At 46.2% G+C, this 23,491-nt stretch overlaps 1 protein-coding gene, 1 long non-coding RNA gene and 1 pseudogene across 9 annotated transcripts; 2 read left to right on the top strand and 1 right to left on the bottom strand.

The window, feature by feature from the left end:
• Positions 1–188: 188 nt before the first annotated feature.
• LOC123082701 (zinc finger MYM-type protein 1-like) lies at positions 189–3,855 on the top strand (annotated as a pseudogene).
• Positions 3,856–6,370: 2,515 nt separating this feature from the next.
• LOC123087689 (uncharacterized) lies at positions 6,371–17,288 on the top strand. Of its 2 annotated transcripts, none has more exons than XM_044509782.1 (2): positions 6,371–9,065; positions 16,805–17,288. In XM_044509782.1, the coding sequence occupies exons 1-2, from the start codon at positions 8,708–8,710 to the stop codon at positions 16,945–16,947; spliced, it is 501 nt and encodes a 166-aa protein (XP_044365717.1). In that variant the 5' UTR covers positions 6,371–8,707; the 3' UTR covers positions 16,948–17,288. The 2 variants fall into 2 exon arrangements, with proteins under 2 accessions (XP_044365717.1, XP_044365716.1); XM_044509781.1 differs by lacking the exon at positions 16,805–17,288 and having other exon boundaries at positions 6,371–7,605; positions 7,678–9,708.
• LOC123087690 (uncharacterized) lies at positions 17,288–23,187 on the bottom strand. Of its 7 annotated transcripts, none has more exons than XR_006441480.1 (9): positions 22,923–23,187; positions 22,704–22,773; positions 21,786–21,968; positions 20,471–21,610; positions 20,181–20,309; positions 19,834–19,894; positions 19,680–19,729; positions 19,255–19,444; positions 17,288–17,663 (listed from the first exon to the last, which is right to left on the bottom strand). It is a non-coding gene; the product is annotated as an uncharacterized lncRNA (long non-coding RNA). The 7 variants fall into 7 exon arrangements; XR_006441483.1 differs by lacking the exon at positions 19,255–19,444 and adding an exon at positions 19,038–19,116; XR_006441479.1 differs by having other exon boundaries at positions 19,255–19,729; positions 22,704–22,776.
• Between the last annotated feature and the right edge of the window lie 304 nt (positions 23,188–23,491).

Below are 23,491 nucleotides of genomic sequence, written 5' to 3'. Positions count from 1 at the left end.
TCGCCGGTTCCTAGCAGCAGCGATAGACAGATTAAATAAAGGGCTAAACTGATCGGTAACTTAATTTACCCGGGCAAAAAAGCTACTTGGCCTTCGTTTCTCTCACGTTCACAGCCCAAAAATCAACAAACGATTAGTACGTGGCTTCATGCCTACATGCAATCAGCCCAGGCCGCCGAAACAAAGAAACAAAGGGGCGCTGGCTTCCTGCGGTCGCTCCAACTCTCTCTCTCTCTCTCGTGTCTCTTCGTTTCTCACGCACGATTAGCGCAGGGACTGGGCAACAGAGGGCGGCGGCGGCGGCTGAACCCTAGACGGCTCCGGCACCAGCGGCAAGCGACACCAGGCTACAACGCAGTCTATTCGTCCAGTCGTTCCTCAACCTCTCTTTCCTCTCATCTGGCTTCGGCTTCGGCTTCGCCTCGGCTTCCTTCGGTAAGAAATCTCCATCGAATTTAGGTCCAAGGATCTCTCATCTCTGAAGTCTGAATAGTTGGTCTGGGAAGTAGGATTGATGTGAAGTATGGATCGAGATACTGATTATACATGGTCTGAGATTTCAAGGTCGGACTTAGGGGTTAGGGCTTAAATTTAGGGGGAAATCGTTGGGGGTGATCATGAATTCATTACTAGAGAGAAATTGTATTTGTTTGTTGGCTATTCGAACTACAAAATCAAAGTATGTAAGAAGACGGCAACTTGCGGACTGGTATTCATGCAATTTTTTCTTACCTTCAAACTGAATACAAATAATTATGTACTATGAACTTGTTGTAGCTCGTTTAGCAACTAACTTCAAACTTTATCATTAAATTTCAGAGATGAGGAGATTTTTGGTTAATAGAGCAAGCACTGAAAATGTGAATGGTGTGCAACCAGAAATAGAAGTGGAGGCACAACCACCTCCTAACATTGCCAAGGAATTTAATCCAAATGATATTGAGCGTGATCCAGGGAAGAGGAAACAAATTTGTGAGTATCCTCCTAATATTCAAGATCAAGTGACAAGAGCATATGTATTGAAGGGTGCGATGCAACCAGATTTGAATAAATTTCCTCGTACTGAATTTGGAAGTTCACGTTCATCAAGAGCATTTTCTAAATCTTGGTACAAAACTCATCCATGGATTGATTACAGTGAGTGGAAGAAGGCAGCTTATTGTTTTTATTGCTTTCTCTTTAAGCAACCTGGAAGGGCTGAGCACTTTGGTTATGAAGTATTCACCAAAGAAGGATTTACAGATTGGAAGCATGCATCTAAAGCCTTCAAAGATCATATTGGTGGTCCTGGTAGTAAGCACAACTCTTGCGTCAAGCAATATGATGATTATTGTAATCAAAGACAAAGTGTGGCAAGCAATTTTGCTAGAACTAGCAAGGAATCAGAAGAAATGTATAAGATCCGCTTGACTTGTTCTGTAAGTTGTTCAAGATATCTCATCGCACAAGGCTTGGCTTTTCGTGGACATGACGAATCCTCTACTTCTCTGATCAAAGGAAACTTTAGAGAGATGATAGATTTGGAAAAAACTAAAAATGAACAAGTGAGGGATGCTTTTGACCGTGGTGGAAGAAATTGCACAATGACATCTGGTGACATTCAAAAGGAGCTTGCAATGTGTTGTGCACATGAAGTTACCAAGAGATCATGGCAGAGCTTGGTGATAAACAATTCTCTGTGCTTATTGATGAATCACGTGATATATCTGTGAAAGAGCAAATGGCGGTGATGTTGAGGTTAGTAATTTCACTTTCTTTCGTTATTTGTTTGTCATTTATTCTCTATGTTGTGCACTAACCTTCTTTTTTATATAGGTTTTTGAATGACAAAGGAAAGGTTGTGGAACGATTTATTGCTCTTCACCATGTCAAAGATACTACATCTGAGTCACTAAAGAATGCTCATTATGGTATTCTTGATCATTATAAGTTATCTATTTCAAGGATACGAGGGCAAGGATATGATGGTGCTTCAAATATGAGAGGCGAGTTTAATGGTTTGCAGAAGAAGATCATAGATGAAAACCCTTTTGCTTTCTATGTTCATTGCTATGCTCATCGTTTGTAGTTGGTGGTTGTCTCTGTTGCTAGTAGTTGCTCATCTATTCATGATTTCTTTGACTACATCTCCTTAATTGTGACCACAACAACTACATCTTGCAAGAGAAGGGATGCATTGACAGAGGCACAACACCAAGATATTCTGGATAGACTTGAGAGTGGTGAGATATCTACAGGAAGGGGCCTGCACCAATCATCTACTCTTGCTAGGCCAGGTGACACTAGATGGGGTTCCCATCATACTACTTTGCTTCGTTTGAATCAAATGTGGTCCTCTGTGTTACAGGTACTTAGTACGGTTGATGAACATGGACGTGGGCCATCTCAAGCAGCAGGTTTGATAGAAAAAATGGAGAGCTTTAAATTTGCTTTCATTCTAAAGCTTATGTTGAAGTTGTTTGGCATCACAAATGAGCTCTCAAAAGTCTTGCAAAGAAAAGATCTTAATATTGTGCTTGCCATGGAATTAGTGGATGATGTCAAAGCTCGGCTGACAACATTAAGAGAGAGTGGTTGGGATGATTTATTTTGTGATGTTCAAGAATTTTGTGCTGCTAATAGTATTCCAGTGCCAAACATGGATGAAGCAATACCAGTTCGTGGTCACTCAAGGAGAGCAGGGAGGACTATCACTAATCTTCACCATTACCGTGCAGAGATTTTTTATGTTGCTATTGACAAAATATGCGTGGAGATGGACCACCGCTTCAATGAAGGAGCTAATGGTGTGCTTGATTGCTTCTCATGTCTTGACCCCAATAATTCTTTCTCAAAGTTTAATGTTGATAAGCTTGCGCATCTTGCTGAAATTTATCATGATGACTTTTCCAATGATGACCGTGGAACAATAAGAGAGCAGCTTCTCACTTATATAAGTCAAGTGAAAAGGCATGCTTCTTTTTCTACTTGTGATGATGTTCAAAGTTTGGCCATAAAGATGGTTGAAACTGAGAAACATTTGGTATTTCCATTGGTATACAAACTTATTGAGTTGGCTTTGATATTGCCGGTGTCAACGGCATCTGTTGAGAGAGCTTTTTCAGCAATGAAGATTATCAAGACTAAACTGCGTAGCAAGATCAATAATGAATGGTTCAATGACTTGATGATATGTTACACCGAGCTGGAGTTATTCAAGTCAGTTGATGATAAGGATATTATTCGAACATTTACTGCAATGCGGTCTCGGAAAGGGCATTTGCCTCGTAATTTCCTTTAGTGCACTGTCGGTATGTTCCTTCTAACCATCTCTATTCTTGCAAGCTTTTGACTTCTCATCTCACAACTAAATTTATTTAGTTACAAATTCATTTTTTGTATTGCAGTTCTTCAAGGCTGATTGTATGTCTTTCTGTTGGCAAAAAATGAACAAGTGAGAGATGCTTTTGACCGTGCTGGAAGAAATTGCACGGTCACATCTAGTGACATATGGTATGTATATATAGCTTTACTTTTGTTGGCAACATGGCGAGTTGGTATCTATGCATGGTTGGCTATGTATCTTTTGTTGTCATGTACCAACTTTATTTGGTCTATGAAGCGGATATTGAATATTAGCTCACTTTAAATGAAATTTTGTGTGACTATTATGGTTATGTTTTTACTTCATTGTTAGAGCGGATTTGTGAATCCGAAGCTTGATGGTATATTACATGTTGTGTATTCGAATACCCGAATTGATTTCTAAATTATACGCTTAGACTTAAACTTGCCCAGGCTCCACAAAAGTTCTGGCTCCGCCACTGATTGCCGAGAACACCCTTAGTCTCCAACTACACCCGCAACTTGGTTGTTCGGTTGACAAGAGCCAAAGCTTGCACACAATTCAGTGTAGAAACAGATCCAGAGGCTAAATAACTAAAACATTTAAACTTGCCAAAAGTTTGCTTTTGTATCGTAGGCTCCATGGAGCGTAGATTTTTGAAAAATACAAAACTCATTTTCTTTTATGTTTCAAAAAATTCTGGAAAAAATACACATGAACCTAGGCATGTATACTACTACTCCGTCCTGTAATGTAAGACGTTTTTTAAAATTAGTAGTGTCAAAAAACGTCTTATATTATGAGACGGAGGAAGTACATCTTTGTAAAACTTTATGATGAAATATGTTGCAGTTTCTTGCTCCCTCAATGAAATACTCCCTCCGTCCCAAAATTCTTGTCTTAGATTTGTCTAAATATGGATGTATCAAGTCACGTTTTAGTATTAGATACATCCGTATCTAGACAAAATTAAGACAAGAATTTTGGGACCGAGGGAGTAATAGAATAGACTAGTGAAAAATCAGAATTATACTAGTACATCTTTCTACTGGTCAAACATCAGGATTTTATGTTTTATACTCTGAGCAATTCATAGATACAAAACAACTGGTTGAGAAGATCAAGTATCTAACACAAATTTGATTGATAATCTGATAAAGATGAGCGAGGCAATTTTGTTTCCCGTCTCACTTGGTGCCAGATATTTTGAAAAAATTGGAAATGATATTTCTAAGTTTCTCAAATTTCCAAATATTTTCCATATATACGCACAGATGTGTTCGCGATACATATAAAATTTTAAATAATACTCCCTCTGTCCCGAAATAACTGTCTCAACTTTCTACTAACTTTAGTACAAAATTATACTAAGGTCAAGACACTTTTTAGGACGGAGGGAGTAATGCATTAGTGTGCACTCCCACAAGAAAAAGACTAATCAGTGGTTTCAAAAAAGCACAAAGTCACTATTTTAATCAGCGTATGAGCCTGACACGATCTCCTTGATGCCGTCGCTCTTCGTGAGCCTGACCTGTCACAGCCTCATGACCTACTGTCTTGGCGCCTTGAGCCTTCGGGCTGCTTCTCCACGAAGTCCTTGTACCGCGTCATTGCTCCCTCTCCTAGCCCAGCTGTCTTCAAGTATATCTAGACTATCCGTCTGCTACTCAAGATCAGAATTTTCATGTGGCAATGGATCCGTGGCTGTCTTCCCTCTAGCGTGGAGGTGATTAAGCGCCATGGTCCGGGTGACGGTATCTGCCCCCTATGCGGGACGGAAGAAACTTTGAATCACATCTTCTCTCGTGCGTGTCCGCTTAGTTCCTCTGGGGATGCCTCCGCGAGGTGATTGGTGGGATTTGGTGTAACACCAACTTCCCTGACCTCCTTGCCGAGATTCAGGCCACCCCCATATCGAGCCGCCACATTAGGTGGCTGCTCATTGGGGTTCTCGCCTGGACGCTCTGGACTGTGCGTAATTAGCTTGTTATTCAGCGGGTCCCTCTCCGCCGCGCTACTGATGCTGTGTTCAAATTGTGTGGGTATTTGCAGCTTTGGCGGCCGCTTAGCCGTCACCAGGACCGAGACGTCATCAACACCATCATCTCCGACCTTCGCGCAATGGCTCTCCGCTTGGCGCCGCCGCTCCCTCCTCCACCGCCCGAGCCAGATTAGCTACTCCATGCTGCTACGACTGTCCCGCAGTCGCTTTTTTTGTTTCTTAGGGCTTGTTGAGCTCCCTCAGTAGAACCTATTCGTACTCTATGTTCGTGTGACTGTGTGTGTGGGTGAACTTATGTGTATCGTTTGGTTATGGTGGTTTGCTTTATTTATAAAGCGGGGCGAAAGCCTTTTTTGGTAATCAGCGTATTTATCTTTTTTGTGAACACCATGGATGAAAAGATTTATTGATGAAAATTCGTCTGTACATGCTACACACCTATATGTACATGTATAATTCTTTCAGATTTTCTTGAGATCTAAAGATAGGTGACCCGGGATCCATTTATTTTTAAGATAAAGAACCATTAGTCAAGAATCCTACGGGCCTTTCTTCTTTCAGATAGGAGTCAGATCAGCCACATATATTCTGCGGCACCCTTCTAAATTAATCCATAGATGGTAAATGCACAAACTTAATTACTACCTGATAAATGCATATTAAAGAACGCCCATGTGCTGTACACGTATGGTGAATTCTACTTCCCCCGTCCGGAAAAGCTTGTCTTCATGGCTTTTTTCAAAAAAAAAACCTCGAAGAAAGTCCGACCGAACCCGCAGCCCATAATCCCCTCCGACACCGTTCCACTTGCGCAGCTCCACTCACGTCGTTCCGCTGCATCGCTCCCCCGCGACACTGGCGACGCCGGCCAGCTCCACCCGCCACACCGCGCCGCCGCGACCAGTAGCTCCACCACGCCGCACTGCCGCGAACCCATCGATTCAGTGCTTTGCAGCGACACAAATTTTCACCTGGCTGTCGATTCGCCGCCGTCGTGAGGGGAGTGCAGGAGGAGCAAAAATTCATGTTGGCAGGAGGAGCAACGGAGAGCAAAATTTCATGTTGGGGAGAGCAGCGGCGAGCAAAATTCTCACCTTTCCTTTTCCGGCAGAGAAGCTTGGCCGGTTGCCAGGGTGAAGGCGGCGCCCCATAGTCCGGGTACTCCTCTTCGTCTTCATTCCCGTTCGCCTACCCCATCCAAGGTATGCCCAATTTGTTCCTCTACTTGCAAGAATCTGAGAGCAATTTGCGTAGAAATAATCACATCAGTGATTCAAGATTTTCGTACTGAGGTTCATAGGGATTGCTGAATTGTCCCTCAACATTGCAGTATTGCAAGTTCTTGGTCAGGCTTATAGGTGTAGATTGATGCCATCTTCTTGGATTGATCTTCAGTATTGCAAGTTCTTGGTCAGGCTTATAGGTGTAGATTACTCTGTCGAACAATGTTCCTGTCGGTCCAACAATGTTTCTGAATCTGAACATTTTCAGTTAACAGAACCTGAACCTGAACATTTTCAGTTAACAGAACCTGAAGATCAAATTAAGTGCTGCAATTTTGCCAACATCTCAAGACTTGCTGCTTATATTGTTTGCTACACAATGATTCAGTGTCTAGCTAGCTTGCTGATTCAGAGTTCATGATCCAATAATTAAGAGTAAGTCTAAGATCATTTGGTCTCCGAACATTTGGTCACAGATGTAAATTGAAGCAAATGCTACTTCAGTCAGAGCATTCAGTTGAAGCAAATGTCAGTTAACAAATGTACAGTTTTTTGCTCTAAATTGTGAAAATTAACAAATGTTCAGAAATCTACAGATTTTGCTCTCTAAATGTCAGTTAACAAATTCTTATTCTTACTGTCAAATGTTCTTTTCTTTTTTTGGAACCATGCATACTCTGTTCTGTTAGTATGTTCAGTTTGGTAGCATGATTTCCCTTTAATTATGCAGGATCAGAATATGTAGTTTCAGTGTCTAGCTAGCTCAGTGCATTTTGATCTTGGAGGTTTCTTTCAGTGTGTACCTGCTGCTGATGCTGAGGTTAGAATATGTAGTTTCAGTGTCTAGCTAGCTGATGATGAGGAATGATCAGGTGGTGGTGCTTCAAAGTTGGTGCCTGGCCATTGTGGCCTAATCACAGCCATCCAAGAGGTGGAGTAGAATAGAGTAGGCTTGTTCCCAAACTGTCAAGACTGAATTTTACTCCATCGCTCTCCAAACTGTCAAAACTGAATTTCGCTCACTGAAAATTTGACAGTGGAGTACTGTCCAAACGGTATTCACTTTCTAAATTTCATTGATCTCAAATTTTATTTATGTGCCAAGTTTGACATCAACTTGTATGAAGAAGAAGAAGGTGACACATGACACATGACAAACCATGACGTGATCTCAAGCAGTTCTCAGTTCAGCAAGACCAAGTCAATGGCTCCAGCCCCAGCAAGATCAACATCCCTGGTAAACCTGCAATCTTGAGTAAGTGACGTTCACTTTGTACTCCATGTAACAGGAGAAATGATTACTACTGAGTGAGCAACATCAACAGTGTGTAAGCATTCACAAAAGAAAAATCACCGAATAGGGTGAATAGGGTGATAATGTTTCTGTTGGAATTGACCAGAGGAGGACAAAATAAGCAATCTGCAGTCTAGCACACTCAAATCTGTAACTATTTGCAGTCTAACAATCTGCAGGGGATTGGACAATTTAGAGTAAGATGCTCCTGTGTAGATGATCATCGATTTTGGACACCACAATGTCAATATATTGTGAAGATTAGTCAATTTGAATTTCAGTTTCTGTTCACTGTCTTCACTTTCAATTTCAGTTCAAACTTGATTCGGCTCACAACAAGAAGCAGCAGGAGAGGCGGGGACAGGGATGTTGGTCACGCACTGGGCCACGGCGCTAGTGGGTAGCCATCAACTTTCAATTTCAGTTCAATTTGATTCGACTCACCAGGTGTTGGCGGCGGCGCAGATGGGTAGCCGACGATGGCTGTAGGGCGCAGGCGACGGGGGAGAAAGGAAAGAGATGGAGTTCTTCGTGATGTGTTTAAAACTCTGTGGTTTTTTTGCAAAACAAAAAAACAAATACACTGATCTGTGGACAAGTTTTCTTGGACGGAGAGACTACAAAATATTGGAGAACAGCTTTTTTTCGAAAAGGGGGGCCTCCCCGGCCTCTGCATTAGAGTGATGCATACGGCCATCTTATTAACCAAATAAGCAAAAGATCAACAAGGTTCCAAAGTCTCGAACTGAAAAAGAAAAAGGCAGCTCACACAGAGCCTAAAAGGCTAGATACACAAACTAGCCAGGAAATGACGCCACAACCGGCGGGGTAGTTCAAGAAAAGGTATGTTGAACTGAACTGAGATGGCAAGGGCGACGGACGTGGACGACGGGGCGGCGCCCTTGCCGCCCCCACCCGAGCCACCTCCTACGGAGAGATCTAGGCCGCCGCCGCCTGCCCTCGAGGGATCGCCGGCGATAGTGTTGCCGGCGCGATCGCCGGACTGTGGCGGATCACGAGATCCGGAGTCGACGGCGCAGATCGGGGGCTTCCTACATCCAGCAAAATGGAGAATTCTCTTCGAGGATGTTCGGGCAATCGGACTCCGATCGGAGGGAGTTCTATTTACGTACTACCCATCGAGATGGATGGTGGTGCGCGATCTGGATAATGATATCCTCGGCGGGCGCTACCTAAACGAGGAAGAGGAGATCTCTGAAGGTACGCGGTTGTTGATTGATAATTTGGAGGTTACTATTTGTTCATTTTTGCAGGAAGAACCGGAGGTGCATGATCAAACCGAGGTGATCGATCTCACGGACGATCCCAAGCGATCAAAACCGCAGTTTGGGGAACGATTTTCTATTTTGGCTGATGCGGACGATGATGTACCACTGGCGAAGAAAATCGCAGATGATCTGGTGCAGTCGGTGGCTCCGCCACATGCGACCTCGCCTTTGGGGAAGAATAAACTGGAGCAGGACACAGGAGTCGGCATGGCAACGGGACGGGTGACTGGGAGGGCGACCGTGCGCCCGACCGCGGTGGTGCCGTCCATAACCGGTGATCGCCGAGTCGGCGGGCGTTTTTGGGCTCTCGCCGAATTCGACGAGGAGGAAGCGGACGACGATGAGGATGCATCGCCGGTGGAGTCGCCGCTATCTCCCACTCCTTCGGATATCATCTGCGAATTTTTCCATTCAGTTATAGCGAAGATGGGGTGGCCACTACGATCGATCGGGTTCTGCCGCTGGAAGATCCGGCACGGATCGGTCTACACGCGGGCGAGAAGATCGAGATGATCCGGCGAGTTGTTCATCGCAAGACGGCGGCGTCGGCGATACGGCCTTGGAAAGGTCCTATACCTAAGGTGAGTCTCCCAAACCTTACGTTATTCGATATGATTCGACCGGAGTCTTGGGTTACTGTGAAGAAGCGAAAGAATGCGAGGCGGATCGCCGCTCGTCAGGCGCCGGCGGCGTCCACGATGGCCGCGTCGGTGGCCGAGATATCGAAGGCGAGAGCGCTTCGTTTGAATCAGCTATTGGGGTCGACTGGGCCGGTTCGGATGGATTCGGGTCCGCGAAGAGTTGGGCCGGGGTCAGGTGGGTATGAGGCCCACGCTACACCAGGCCGACCTTCTGCCCATAGCGATATCACATGCACGTACGAGGGCGATCGTGTTTCGCTCGGTACTGCGCCGTCTCGCGCTGGTTCTAGGGTTCGCAAGCTCGAGAAGAGAGGATTCCCGGTCTGTGGCGCCGGGCGGGCAAGGAGGATCCGGCCGCTCTCTGAGATGGCAGGCCATGGGGCTGCGCCGCCGCCTTCCATGAAAACCAATTCAGGTTCAGCAGGAAGGGGTGGGCCGGCTCAGCCGCCGGGGGCGGGTTCTGGGCGAGGAGTCCCGGCGCCGCCCGGTCAAAGGCCGCCGACGGGGAGAGGAGTTGCGCCGGCTCATCCGGGCAGGGCTGCACAACCGCCGACTGCGAGTGCGGGGCGTGGGGCCCTGGGGCCGCTTGGCCAGAGGCCGCCGGCGAGCAGTGTTGTGCCTACGGGACCCAGGGTCGCGGCGTCGGCCACGCGGGCGTTCGGCCGCCGGGGCATATGCCCATGCAGGCTACGGCCGGAAGGGGAGGGCCCAGGCCTCCGGCACCGACTGCGGCGTCTGTGGCTCAGCCATCTGTGGGTCGCGGTGGGCCTCGGCCTCAGGCGCCGGGCGTGGCCGGCGTAGCTGCCGCTGGCCGAGGTGGTGGTGTGGCCCTTGGGGTTGTGCCGGCACCTACGGGCGGCCAGCCTCGGGCCGCACCTCCGCCACACTATGTCGCAAGGCCACCTCAGAACCGTTCGGATGTTCCGCCCCGAGGCCAGTGGGGAGACGATGGACATGATGCGTATGGAGATGGACAACATCGTGGTTCCTCTTCTGCGGGAGGAGGTCGTGGTTATGCCTGGCAGAGTGACGGGTCTACTGAGAGACCGTTCCTCGGTCCTCCCGGTGGATTTGTCGAAGGAGCCTCAGGTCCAGACAACCGCCAGAGAGGAGGCTACCGCGGACATCGTGGGGGTCGGGGTGGCCGTGGGAGGTATCGCCGACAACCTCCGCCCCCGGCTGGTGGTGACCACGCGGCGGCGACCGTGGAGACCGATCACGCTCAATCTACGAACCTCACTACCCAGGCGATGGAGGTGGTGACGGCCCTGGCTAGTGTGGAGGTACCTGCTTCCGGGACGGTGGCTGAGGTTACTGACAGGTCTGATTCTGAGAGGGTGGCCAAATGGGCGCGCAAGAAAGAAAGGATGCTTTGCTACCGTTGTGGTGAGAAGGGCCACTTCATTGCTGAGTGTGTGGTGGAGCTATGTGAGTCGTGCGGCAAGCCAGCACATACATCTGGGGATTGCCTGTTTTTGCGTGACCAGGCTCCGGCTCTGACAATGTATGGAGTATATTGTGCGGAGCTGATGTTCTTTGAGTCCCCGGCAGCGAGAGAGATTCCGGAGGAGACTCAGAGTATGACCACCGGGATTGTGAAAGCGACCCAAGGTGAGGTGACTGAGGCTCAGATTGTGCAGAGGCTTCAGGAACTGGCACCGGGTGAGTTCCAGTGGGAGTTGGTTGCTCTCGAGGATAATGTCTTTAGGGTGGATTTCCCCTCTGTGGATGATTTGCAGAGACTGCTGAGCTTCGGTCTGTGTAGGGTTCGTGGCACAAAGTGCATCCTGGAGTTTCACGAGTGGAAGAAGGTGGAGCCTAAGGGCAAACCACTTACGCAGGTCTGGTTGAGGTTTTTGGGAGCCCCGTCCAAACTGTTGCAGGATGTTCGTGTTGTGGCCAGCATGGGTATTATGGTTGGGAAGACGGAAAGAGTAGATATGGCTTTTACTCGAGCTCATGGAGTAGCCCGTCTTCTAGTGAGTGTTCTGGATATTGAGTTTGTACTGGATAAGGTCAAGTGGACTTATAGGGGAGAGGTTTTCCCGCTCGAGATTGAGTTTGAGGACTCTGATCTGTTTGCTGAGGCCATTAATGGGAATGACGTGGATATGCACGAGGGTGACGACAGTGCGGGTGCTAGGGGGGCACCGACTGAGGAGTCTTCGAGGGAGGGGACTAACGGTTCTAGCACCAGTGCTCAGTTGCCCGGGGTTGGGTCCGGGGTTGAGCCGGCACCTTCACCATCGGTGCCTATGACTTCGCTGAGGTTTGGGTCCTTCGAGCCAGCCTCTACCCCTCCGAGACTTTGGAGCGATAGGGTGGATTCTGATGATGTGTTCGAGCGTACGCTCCCTTTGTTGGAGTTTGAGGGAGCTGGCGGGTCTTTGCCTGGACCTATGGAGACGGCTTCATCGCCGAGGACTTTGGTTGGAGCTGGGGACGTTGAGCCCTTGGTTGCTTCACCTCCCCCTGTCTCACCTGTGGTCGAGGTTCCGGAGATGATCTCTACGCCCGAGTTGGGGCTTGGGGGAGGGGAGTCGGGGCAGGTGGCCTCGACAATTCCCATCTCTCTACTGTCACCGGTGATCCAGGTCTTGGAGGCGTCAGCGGGTGTTGCGACAGCTGGCCTGAGGCAGGTGGCCTCGGCTATTTCGTCACCGGCGGCGGCGACGGTGCCCGCGACCTCTGTGGCGCTGGGGGGGAGGGTTCAGGGCAGGTGGCCCTGACTCCTCCTTCTTCTGTGGCGGTCAGGAGGACCGTCTCGCCGACGATGCCGGCGCACCACTTGGCGCCAAGGGATGGGGCAGGAGGAGGGAGCGGGCAGGTGGCCCCAGCTGTCCCGTCTCTTGCCCTACCCATGGGGCACTTGTCCAAGGGGCTTGGGAGCCCGCAGCCGCCCCCTCTGTTTACTACAGAGGAGGTAGTGGCCTTTGGCGGGATCCCGGACCCGGTCTCGACGGGGAGACGAATGAGTGCTCGCGTTCAGGAGCTTCCGGAGGTGGATGATATGCAGCAGCGGTGCGCTATGAGGGCGGCCAAGCTTCACGATGCTGCGATATCTTCTGGTATGTCCGTCAACATATCTAATTCTTTATTGCATTTTTCTCATAAGGAGATTATTAATAATGCAAACCAATTAGGAGTTTCACTGGGTGTTACTGATAGTGAGATCTCCAATTCGGTGAATGATATGTTAGATTTGGAGGCGGAGCGTGTCTTAGAGACTATTCGTAATCTTGCAGCGGTTAAACCCATGAATGATGAGGAGATTGATGCGTTAGGGGTTAGAGTGCTAGATAATTTGTGTGCAGATCTAGCACCTTCTAATCATGAGTCGGAGGACGATGATGTGCCCCTAGATGATGCAGCTGTTAGTTCCGTTGAGCCCGGTTATGAGGACCGGGCGACAGAGCCCACTAAGCCAAAGCGTAAGTGGAAATGGAAGATTTATCCCGATTCTGCAGTTCGTAGGAGTGCTAGGATTTGGACTAATAAAAATTTCATGACGAATTACGAAAGGAATCTTTTGGAATAGTAGAGGTCTGAAGGACTTGGCTAAAAGAAGGCTTCTTGCTGAGGCTTCTCTGGAACATCGGTTAGATTTTATTGCTCTATCGAAAACCGGTAGAGATAATTTTGCGCCGCAGTTTCTATCCTCTCTTGCGGGTGGTATTGATTTCGATTGGCATTGCCTCCCTCCACGAGGAAGATCGGGAGGTATCTTACTGGGTGTGAGATGCGATTCCCTTGAAGTATAGAGTGTAGTAATGGGCGACTTCGCGGTAAGGTTTCGAGTTAGGTCTAAAGTTGATGGGTTCAACTGGGCTTTGGTGGCGGTTTATGGTGCCGCCCAGCCCGAGCTTAAACCGGAGTTTCTGGCGGACCTTGTTCGAATCTGTGGGTCCGAGCAGCTTCCGATTTTGGTCGGGGATGATTTCAATATCATTAGGAGGAGAGAGGAGAAAAATAATGATAACTTTGACGCCAGGTGGTCGTTTATGTTCAATACCATTATTGAAAGCTTGGTTCTAAGGGGATAGAGCTTTCTGGTAGAAAGTTTACCTGGGCTAATACTCTGCCAAACCCGACATCTGAAAAGCTTGATCGAGTTCTCACGAGTGTGGAGTGGGAACAGAAGTTTCCTCTTGTTACGGTGCAAGCTCTCACGCGGGGAATTTCCGATCACACACCATTGTTCGTCGACTCAGGGGAGCCGAACCATATGGGAAACAAAAACACCTTCTCATTTGAGATGGCCTGGTTCGAACGCGGGGGGTTCTTAGACCTCATAGCCAGGGAATGGGCTAAGGGTGTAGGAGGTAGGACGGCGGTCGAGCGTTGGCAGAATAAAATTAGGCATTTGAGAAGTTTCTTGCGGGGTTGGGCTAAGCACCTCGGTGGGGTGTATAAGATCGAGAAGGATAGGCTCCTTTCTCTTGTACAGGCCCTGGACATAAAAGTTGAATCCGCGATTTTGCTGCCTCCTGAGCTCCAGACTAAAAATGAGGCGGAGAAGAGGTTGAAAGAACTTCTCCGCGAAGAAGAATTGAAGTGGGCTTTGCGAGCTAAGGTCCGCAAAGTGGTCCAAGGGGACGCAAATACTCAATTCTTTCACCTCATTGCTAATGGTAAGCACAGAAAGAAGCGGATCTTTCAACTTGAACAGGATGAGGGTATTATTTTAGGTCAGGATAATCTCAAAACCTATAATACCGAATATTATAGACAGTTATTTGGACCTCCGGAGGATAATTGTGTGTCCCTCGATGAGTCCAGGACTGAGGATGTGCCTCAATTGTCTGATGCCGATAATGATATCCTGGTTGCCCCATTCTTAGAGAAGGAGGTGTTTGATGCTATTGCACAAATGAAAAACAATAAGGCTCCCGGACCGGATGGGTTCCCGGCTGAGTTCTATAAAAAGTGCTGGCACATTATTAAGGGGGATTTACTACCTATGTTTCATGATCTATTCTCTGGACAACTTCAATTATTTCACTTGAATTTTGGAACTATCACATTGCTCCCTAAGAAAACGGATGCTGTGAGAATTGAGCAGTTCAGGCTGATCTGCCTCCTCAATGTTAGTTTCAAAATCTTCACCAAGGTCGGGACCAATAGGCTCACACAGATAGCGCATTCTGTGGTGCAACAATCCCAAACTGCTTTCATGCCGGACAGAAACATCCTTGAAGGGGTGGTTGTTCTTCATGAAACGCTCCATGAAACCCACTCCAAAAAATTAGATGGAGTAATTTTTAAGGTGGATTTTGAAAAGGCGTACGATAAGGTCAAGTGGCCATTCCTCCAACAGGCATTGCGTATGAAAGGTTTTGATGAAGTCTGGCGCCGACAGGTCGAATCCTTTACGCAAAAAGGGAGTGTGGGAATTAAAGTGAATGACGATATAGGTCATTACTTCCAGACACATAAAGGCCTCAGACAAGGAGATCCGATGTCCCCTATCCTGTTTAACATTGTGGTGGATATGTTAGCAATTTTGATAGGCAGGGCTAAGGAGAATGGTCAAGTGGGTGGTTTGGTACCTCATCTTGTTGATGGAGGTGTATTCGTCCTTCAATACGCTGATGATACAATCATCTTTATGGAGCATGATTTGGCCAAGGCGAGAAATATGAAGCTGGTGTTATGCCTTTTTGAACAATTGACCGGGTTAAAGATTAACTTTCATAAGAGCGAGTTGTTCTGCTTTGGTAGAGCCAAAGACGAACAAGAGTCTTATAGGCAATTGTTTGGGTGCGAGTTGGGGAGTTTACCTTTCTCATACCTTGGTATTCCGATACACCATCGTAGGCTGACAAACAGAGAATGGAAGTGCATCGAGGATCGATTTGAGAAGAAACTGAGCTGCTGGAAGGGTAAACTCATGCCATACGGAGGCCGTTTGATCTTGATTAATTCGGTGCTCATGAGTATGCCTATATTCCTCTTATCGTTCTTTGAGGTCCCAGTTGGTGTTAGGAAAAGACTGGACTTCTATCGGTCGCGTTTCTTTTGGCAGGGTGATGAACTTAAAAGAAAATACCGGCTTGCTAAATGGGACATCATCTGTCGACCGAGAGACCAAGGGGGTCTTGGTATTGAAAATCTTGAAGTTAAGAACAGATGCCTTCTTAGTAAGTGGTTGTGGAAGCTTTCCTCCAGGACTGAGGCCATGTGGGCGCAGATCCTCCGCAGCAAGTACCTCCAGACTAAAACATTGTCCCAGGTCACAGTCAGGCCGACTGATTCGCCTTTCTGGAAAGGACTAATGAAAGTCAAACAATCAATGTTCAATAGGACGAGGTTTGTTATTGGAAACGGTGCAAATACACGTTTCTGGGAGGATACTTGGCTTGGCGACTCACCTTTAGCCATTCAATATCCATCTTTATATCGGATTGCTCAACGACGTGAGGTGTTCGTGGCAACGGTATTTCAATCTATCCCCCTTAATATTCAGTTTAGACGTTCCTTAGCGGGCAATCGTTGGGAAGAATGGCTCCATCTAGTTAGGAGACTAATGGAGGTTCAACTTTCTCACCAACCCGATGGATTACGCTGGAAGTTGACTAGATCTGGAGTTTTTACAGTTAAATCAATGTATATTGATATTATTAATTCGAACTCCATTCCAACTTCCAAGTTTGTCTGGGCTGTCAAAGTTCCTCTAAAAATTAAAGTGTTTATGTGGTTTGTCCATAAACAAGTTATTTTAACAAAGGACAACTTGATAAAGCGTAATTGGACAGGACCTACTAGGTGTAGTTTCTGTGATCGGGATGAGACGATTAAGCATTTATTCTTTGATTGCCCGTTGGCCAAAGTTATTTGGCGAACGGTCCATATTGCTTTTAATATTACTCCACCGAATTCTGTCAACACATTATTTGGGACATGGATTAATGGGGTTGGGCCGGACTTAGCAAGACATATTCGGGTTGGAGTTTGCACTTTGTTGTGGACTATCTGGAATTGCAGAAATGATTTGGTTTTTAACAGAACATCACGGATTCATTTTTTGCAGGTTATTTTCCGAGCTACAGCATTGATCTATTCGTGGTCGCTACTCACTCCGATGGAGGCCAGGGAGCATTTGGTTACTGGATCTATCCGTTGGGAGATGGTAGCTCAGGATATCTTCAACCGGTTTGGATGGCGGTCATGTAATAGGATAGGCAATTAGTTTATTTATCTATATTAGAGAACAGCTATACTATGAATTGGAATATTTTGGTAAAATCACCAACAGCAATGTATTATGATTTAGAATACCATCACATCAGTTCAACACTGGCCACCAAAGTGTCAATGTTTGTATTTAGATCCATCAATTGCATAAAACAAGTATGCGGCAAAGTTAAGTATTGAACTATACATTTGATGTCATATAATTACAGAGGGCTGACCACAACTATAATTTTCATGTAGAAGATTAATGGACCGCAGAGTGTGTGAGCAAAGTTGGATCCACTCAGATGTACTCCCTCCATAAAGAAATACTCCCTCCGTCCGGAAATACTTGTCATCAAAATGGATGAAAAGAGATGTATTTAAAATTAAAATACGTCTAGATACATCCCCGTTTATCCATTTTGATGACAAGTATTTCCGGACGGAGGGAGTATAAGAGTGTCATCACAACTTACATCTGCTCGGTTCTTAAAGGATGGCACTAAAAAATTGTTTAGGAGCAAACTAAACAGCAAAATTTACTGGATCTTATGAGATAAGTAACAAGGTGGATGCGGTATGCACCGAGCAAAGATGGAGTAGGGAGTGAAAAAAGGTAGTGAAGGGAAACTCATCAGAGATCCTTAGACTTATGTTGCTGAATAGGTTCTCTATGCATCTCACTGGTATCCTTCCTGCGCCTTACTAGTCATCTGTTCCAAAACAAACTCTGCCTATTAGCACTCCCTAGAAGCGGCTGGTTCTATAAAGATCAGATATCATAGAAAGCAAACCCAATTCCTCATTTTATCATTGGTTCATGTTTCCAGTGACATACTGCTCGCGTATGCAGCATATCAAGAAATAGGATGCTTATACACCTTCTCGAAAAATAAAACATACAGTCACGCACAGGTTAATATGATTCTAGATCAATAAAAGAAACTAGGCTATTGGCCAGCACGTATCAGTAAAAGGGTGTGGTCACACATCATGAGCTGATAAATTATATCGTGAGTAGTAAATTGGATGAAACATTGCATTATATCAATGTAACAATTGCTCAAGCAGGTTTACTTAGAAACCTTCCTCACCTAACTATATATGTGCATATATACATTCTGCTGATGTTTGTGCAGGAAGAAATGAAAGAGAGTAGTGACACCTACAACTAATAGTACTAGTGACAACTAGAATAAACATACTTTACATCTATATCCTCTTTTTTCTGGCACAATTGCATTATATCATGAAGCTTAACCTTCAGTAAACTAGTGCTAGTTTCTTTTCCCATCAAAGCTTATATACATTGAAGTTGCATGATAACAGTCATGGTTAGCTACAAAGGGGGGTTTTACACCAAATGCTTATATACATTTGGTCATGTTGTGCAGGAAAAAAGATGCCGAAGAAGCATGTGCCGAAGCCTATCAAGGGTGCTGTAGGTGGTCTTGTTAGCTGCCACAACTGTGGCACGAATACCCTCTACAGCATAGAAGCAATGCTGATGCACCAAAACTGGTGCAAGGGTGCAAAGGCAAAGGCCGACACCAAAGCTAAGAAAAAGCAGGCCCTTAAGTGTCCTCGGGACGTATACGGTCGATACGGGGTTAGCAACCACTGTTACCTATCATTTCTTTCACTTGATGCCCAGTTGGGCGGGATGTATATGTACTGCTAGGAATTCTGGTTCTGAGTGCTAAGGTGACAACACAATTTTAGCTGGCTTCATGAAGTGGCAGTAGTAGAAGCACATGCATGCCTATTTGACAAATGTGCCTATGTGATCTGACACGATACTGTGTTCCTATGAGTATGGCCAGCTCTGCATGTTGTTAGGAGGTCTGTTTGGTGATTCCAAATTCAGGTTTCAAACAGAAAAAAATCCGTTGTCGTTCAGTGCACTTCATCTAGCAGAAAATGGGTTCACAGATTGATGGTCAAAGCAACAGTCAGGTTTACTACAAACCTAGCATCTAGTAGAAAATGATTTAGCAACAACAAACTCATATTTAGCATTGTAAACCAACAAAAATGCACGAGAAAGGAAGCCCGTGCATATAAACCTTGACACAATCTATATACACCTGAAACAGACCATAACTTCCTGCGCCGTCCTTTCTTCAGACCAGGTTTAAAAGCACAAAGGATAAGCTTAAGCTGCACCTATTAAGGCTTGACATCAATATAAAACTAAAATGAACTTGATAACTTTGTCTGCACTAACATACACTCAGATAAAAACCAGCTTATAAACAAATAAAAACCAGCAAAAACTCGTACTCTGGAAAGCAAATTACCAACCTAGCGATATAATCAAATGGATTAGAGGTAGAAACTGAAGCAGGCAAAAGGACATCATATTGGTGTAGATCCGGAGGTATTTAATCCAAAGTTTGGGGCAACAACCGGCCATCCAGGTGATCACAAAGTAAAGGCATTACTTAGGTGCTAAATAGTACTCCCTTTGTAATCGGATATAATAAGGTTAACCCTGGAAAGCACCAGCAGCAATGACATGGAAAATTAGCACAAGCTCAATTTCATTTGCTGTTGTGAGTATGGCAGGAAAGGTCACTAAACATAGAACTATGAAGAGAAAACAATGTTTAGTTTGTGCTGGAAAAATACTTAGATTTGATAGAGGAGGCACAGTTGCAATGCAGAATATTAGATTCCTATCTTTTGAGTTTTCTGATTTCAACATTTTTTCTCCTTAAAAGCATTACCAGTAGCCTGTCTTCACCCCGAGCTTGTTGTGCTTATCTCAGGCCTGCCACTTGTATCAACAAGCATGGACAGAAACAATAATTCAGAAATTGATGTCATGGGCAAGCCCTATGGAACTGATGTTAATGCAAGTAGCTTTGGTACTGAACTTACTATCAAAAGCCAAAAAGAGCTTCGCAATTCCTTGAATCCTCCAAGTGATTCTCTTCGAGTTCTATATTGAACACACAAAGTAACGATATCAGCTGCAACACAACTTCCATAGATATGAGGTGCTTTTGGCAGAAGTAAAATAATGCCCATAATCGCTTAGCAGTGTGATCAGACTAAAAAAATGGCAAAACGGTATAAAATTTTGCACAACAAGCAACAAAGGTCCCATCTGAAAAGATCTTCCAAAATAAGTCACAGGAAGACACGACAGTTTTCATCGAAAAATCATCACGGGCAGATATTGCAGATTAGCACTAAGAAAGGAGTGGTAGGGGATGATTTCCTACCGGTGAGGTTGGGATTAGCACCAGGAGGCAGCTCCAGGTAGGCTCCTCAAGGTTGGGTCGTGCGCGGACGTCGTAGATGATCGGCCTCTCGAACCACGGGATGATGATGTGAGCCTCCTCGGGGTAGACCTGCACGGAGCAGCGCCCAAAGGAAAAGGCGACCAGCAAAAAACATCAAACGTGGAAAGAACCCGCCAAATCGCACAAAAAACAGCAGGGAGCAAGCAAACCCATCGCGCGGTTCACCGGCGGTCAAGATCTCTGGATCCGTGTGAGGGGTTGGTGGTTACCTTGTCATTGATCCCCTTGAGGCGGTCGAAGACGAGGGTCGGGTGGCCTCCCGCGACCTCTCTTGGTGCTGACGGGAGCGCCACGCCGCCCAGCTTCACCAGCACCGACGAGCTCTGCACTCTTGGCCTCTCCCTATTCAGATATAGAAAGAACTATCAGTGTTTGGATCAGGTGATCTGAAACTCAACAAGTGAAATGTACAAGACAACCAGTGTTAGGCTCAAGTGCTACCAAACTCAGCAAATGTAAGGAAATATACAAAGCTAGATATAAACAACACTACCAAACTCAGCAATATGCCTATACTAACTACCACTGGAAGTGACACTATGAACATAGAAAATGGTTAATCTGAAACTATGGTCAGTAGTATGAACATACCAACATACCACTGGAAGTCTGAAACTATATTCAGTCATATGAACGTACCACTGGAAGTCTGAAACTATGTTCAGTCATACGAACATACCACTGGATGTCTGAAACTATGTAAAGTCATACGAACGTTCCACTGAAAATCTAAAGCTAAACTATGGAGATAGCAATCAACTATCATATGAATTGTACAAAATTACTAGAGTCAGGCTCAAGTGCTCCTAAACTCAGCAAATGGCAAATGCAGTGACATATATGAAGATATGAAGACATAAACAACACTAGCAATATGCCTCTACTAACTGGCACTGAAAGTCTGAAACTATGGACATCGCAAATAGGTGAAGCCAAATGGAAATCATGTATCAATGGAATGCACATGGCTACCAGTGTTAGGCTCAAATGCTCCAAATCTCAACAAGTGTACTGAAATATAGGATGAAGCTATCAAGACATAGAGAACACTGACAATATGCCTCTAGTAACTACAACTGAAACCGTCAACAGGATAAGTAGGTGAAATCGTGTGAAAGAAACATATCTAGTTCCAGTTTTGCTTCCTTGTGCCCTGATAAATGCACTTTTCTTGTCTTGCTCAGCCGTCTCAACAATGAACTTGGCACACTCTGCTTCCTTCGCAGCAACCTGTTTGGCTTCAATGGCATGGGCGAACTCGTTACCAAAATCGCACACATCATCCAGAGAGAGATATTGAAATTCTTCGCCCTCCCTGTCAGAATCTTCCTGATCTCCCTGCTAACAGCCTGCCATTACATAAAGGATAACTCAGTTACAAGTTCCAAGTAAGACCAGCTATTATCGACTATAGCAGCCTGCCATTACATAAAGGATAAATTAATAACATATTCCAAGTAAGCCCAGCTATTATTACTATAGCATGGAAAACATGTGCACACAGCAAACATACTGAAGTTGTACCTCTGTGTGTGATTAGCTGACTGGCATTGTATTGGGCAACCACAGCTTTGAGTGTTTCATGAATGATTGAAGGCAGCACTCTCTCATTATAGTTTACCCCCAGGGTCCTGTACTGTACCTAGTTGGTCGTCTCTCTGGCAGGGGTCGTGTAAGAACACAAAAACAAATTCTCACCTGTCCAAACTATCAAGCAGTATCAAATATGCAAGGAATCGCAGTGTAAATGCTACCTTTGAAAATAAGTGCATGACCGCTAACATATTCACATAGTCAGAATGATAGTGTTCAGCATCAGCTAGTCGTCTTAAATCGACATGGCAACATATAATGATGAAGCAGAAAAGTAATTGTGACTGCTGTTAGAAAATTCAAAGCAAATCAGTTGAAATGCTTGTTCACAGGCGATATATAATGGTGACCACTGCTAATAGATTAAAAGCAAATGAGCTAAAATGCTTATTCACAGAGCAGTAGACACTAGACAGTCCATAGGCTACAATGCTGTAGCCTATCATAGATCAAATGAAATGGGTTGCATTAAAATCCAAACGAGTCAACAAAAATCAACTCCACCGATGCTAGGTGTGCCATAACAGCTGTACCTGGACTTAATGTACCAGACCCCACCTCCATATCCAAATTGGTAAACAATTCAGATGTGCACAATCATCTTGCAGACTAGAGTTTGATAATATGCTCAGATATGACAATGCCAAAACCGTTTACATGTACCAGACTCCATCCACCGGTCCACCAAATTGCTAGCTAATCAGTTGACATACACTTGCAGAATATGAACAACATTGGCCAAATAAAAGCAGACCCCTTGGTCGGTCCCAAACATGGATTTCGCACGCAGGTACGCAGTAAATCAGGCATCTGTGCTAGGTGAGGAGGGACGAGACCGGAGGAAGTTACCATCTGGAAATCCCGACTCCTGGAGATGCCCTGGCCACGAGATGACGATGGGAGTCCGCTCGAGGTAGACCTGCTGCACGGAGCAGAGCCAGAAATCAAACGCGGAAGGAGCCCGTCAAATCGCGCAAAAAACAGCAGGGGGCAAGCAGGACCCATCGCGCGCGCGTCACCGGCGGCCGAGATCCGCGGATCCGTGGGAGGGGAGGGGGCGGCGGTTACCTTGTCGTTGATCCCCTCGAGGCGGTCGAAGACGAGGGCCCGGTGGCCTCCCGCGCGCGACCTCTCTTGGCGCCGAGGAGAGCGCCTCGCCGCCCAGCTTCACCGGAGCGCTTGACCCCGCCGGCGCGTTCGATCGGCGCCCGCGCGCCGTGCATTTCGCTCGCCAGAGACGGGGGGCGAGGGTTAGCTAGGATTTTCGCGGGCAATTTTGGGAGGAGGAAAGGGGAAGGGGAAAGGGGACAACCACGCGAGAGGGAAGGGAAGGGAAGCTCGTTAATTAGCGAGCTAATCTAGATCGGACGGGTCAGAGCGTTTCCTATTCTCCAAGAAGAACAGGCAGCCGTCCGATCAGATCTGGATGACTCCGCTCTATATAACCACCAGCCCCTCCCCACATCCTCCCGCACTGCGCTCCCGTAACACTCTCTACACGCCGCCCAACCTTCTGTGGCGATGGTCCGTCCACCCGTGACGGCTAGGTTTTCTTCTCTGGCGATCCTGGGGCGATTCTTCCCCTGTCCCTATTCCCCCGCCGCCGCCTTGGGGTCCCCTGGAGCTTCTCACCCCGC

The sequence above is a fragment of the Triticum aestivum genome, chromosome 4A (genome assembly GCF_018294505.1).
Source record: "Triticum aestivum cultivar Chinese Spring chromosome 4A, IWGSC CS RefSeq v2.1, whole genome shotgun sequence".
Taxonomy (NCBI): domain Eukaryota; kingdom Viridiplantae; phylum Streptophyta; class Magnoliopsida; order Poales; family Poaceae; genus Triticum; species Triticum aestivum.
This window is presented reverse-complemented; position numbering and strand designations above follow the sequence as displayed.

Excerpts from the sequence above, each read along its gene's own strand:
- LOC123087689 (XM_044509781.1), top strand. The coding sequence starts at position 8,708 with ATGGCAAGGGCGACGGACGTGGACGACGGGGCGGCGCCCTTGCCGCCC.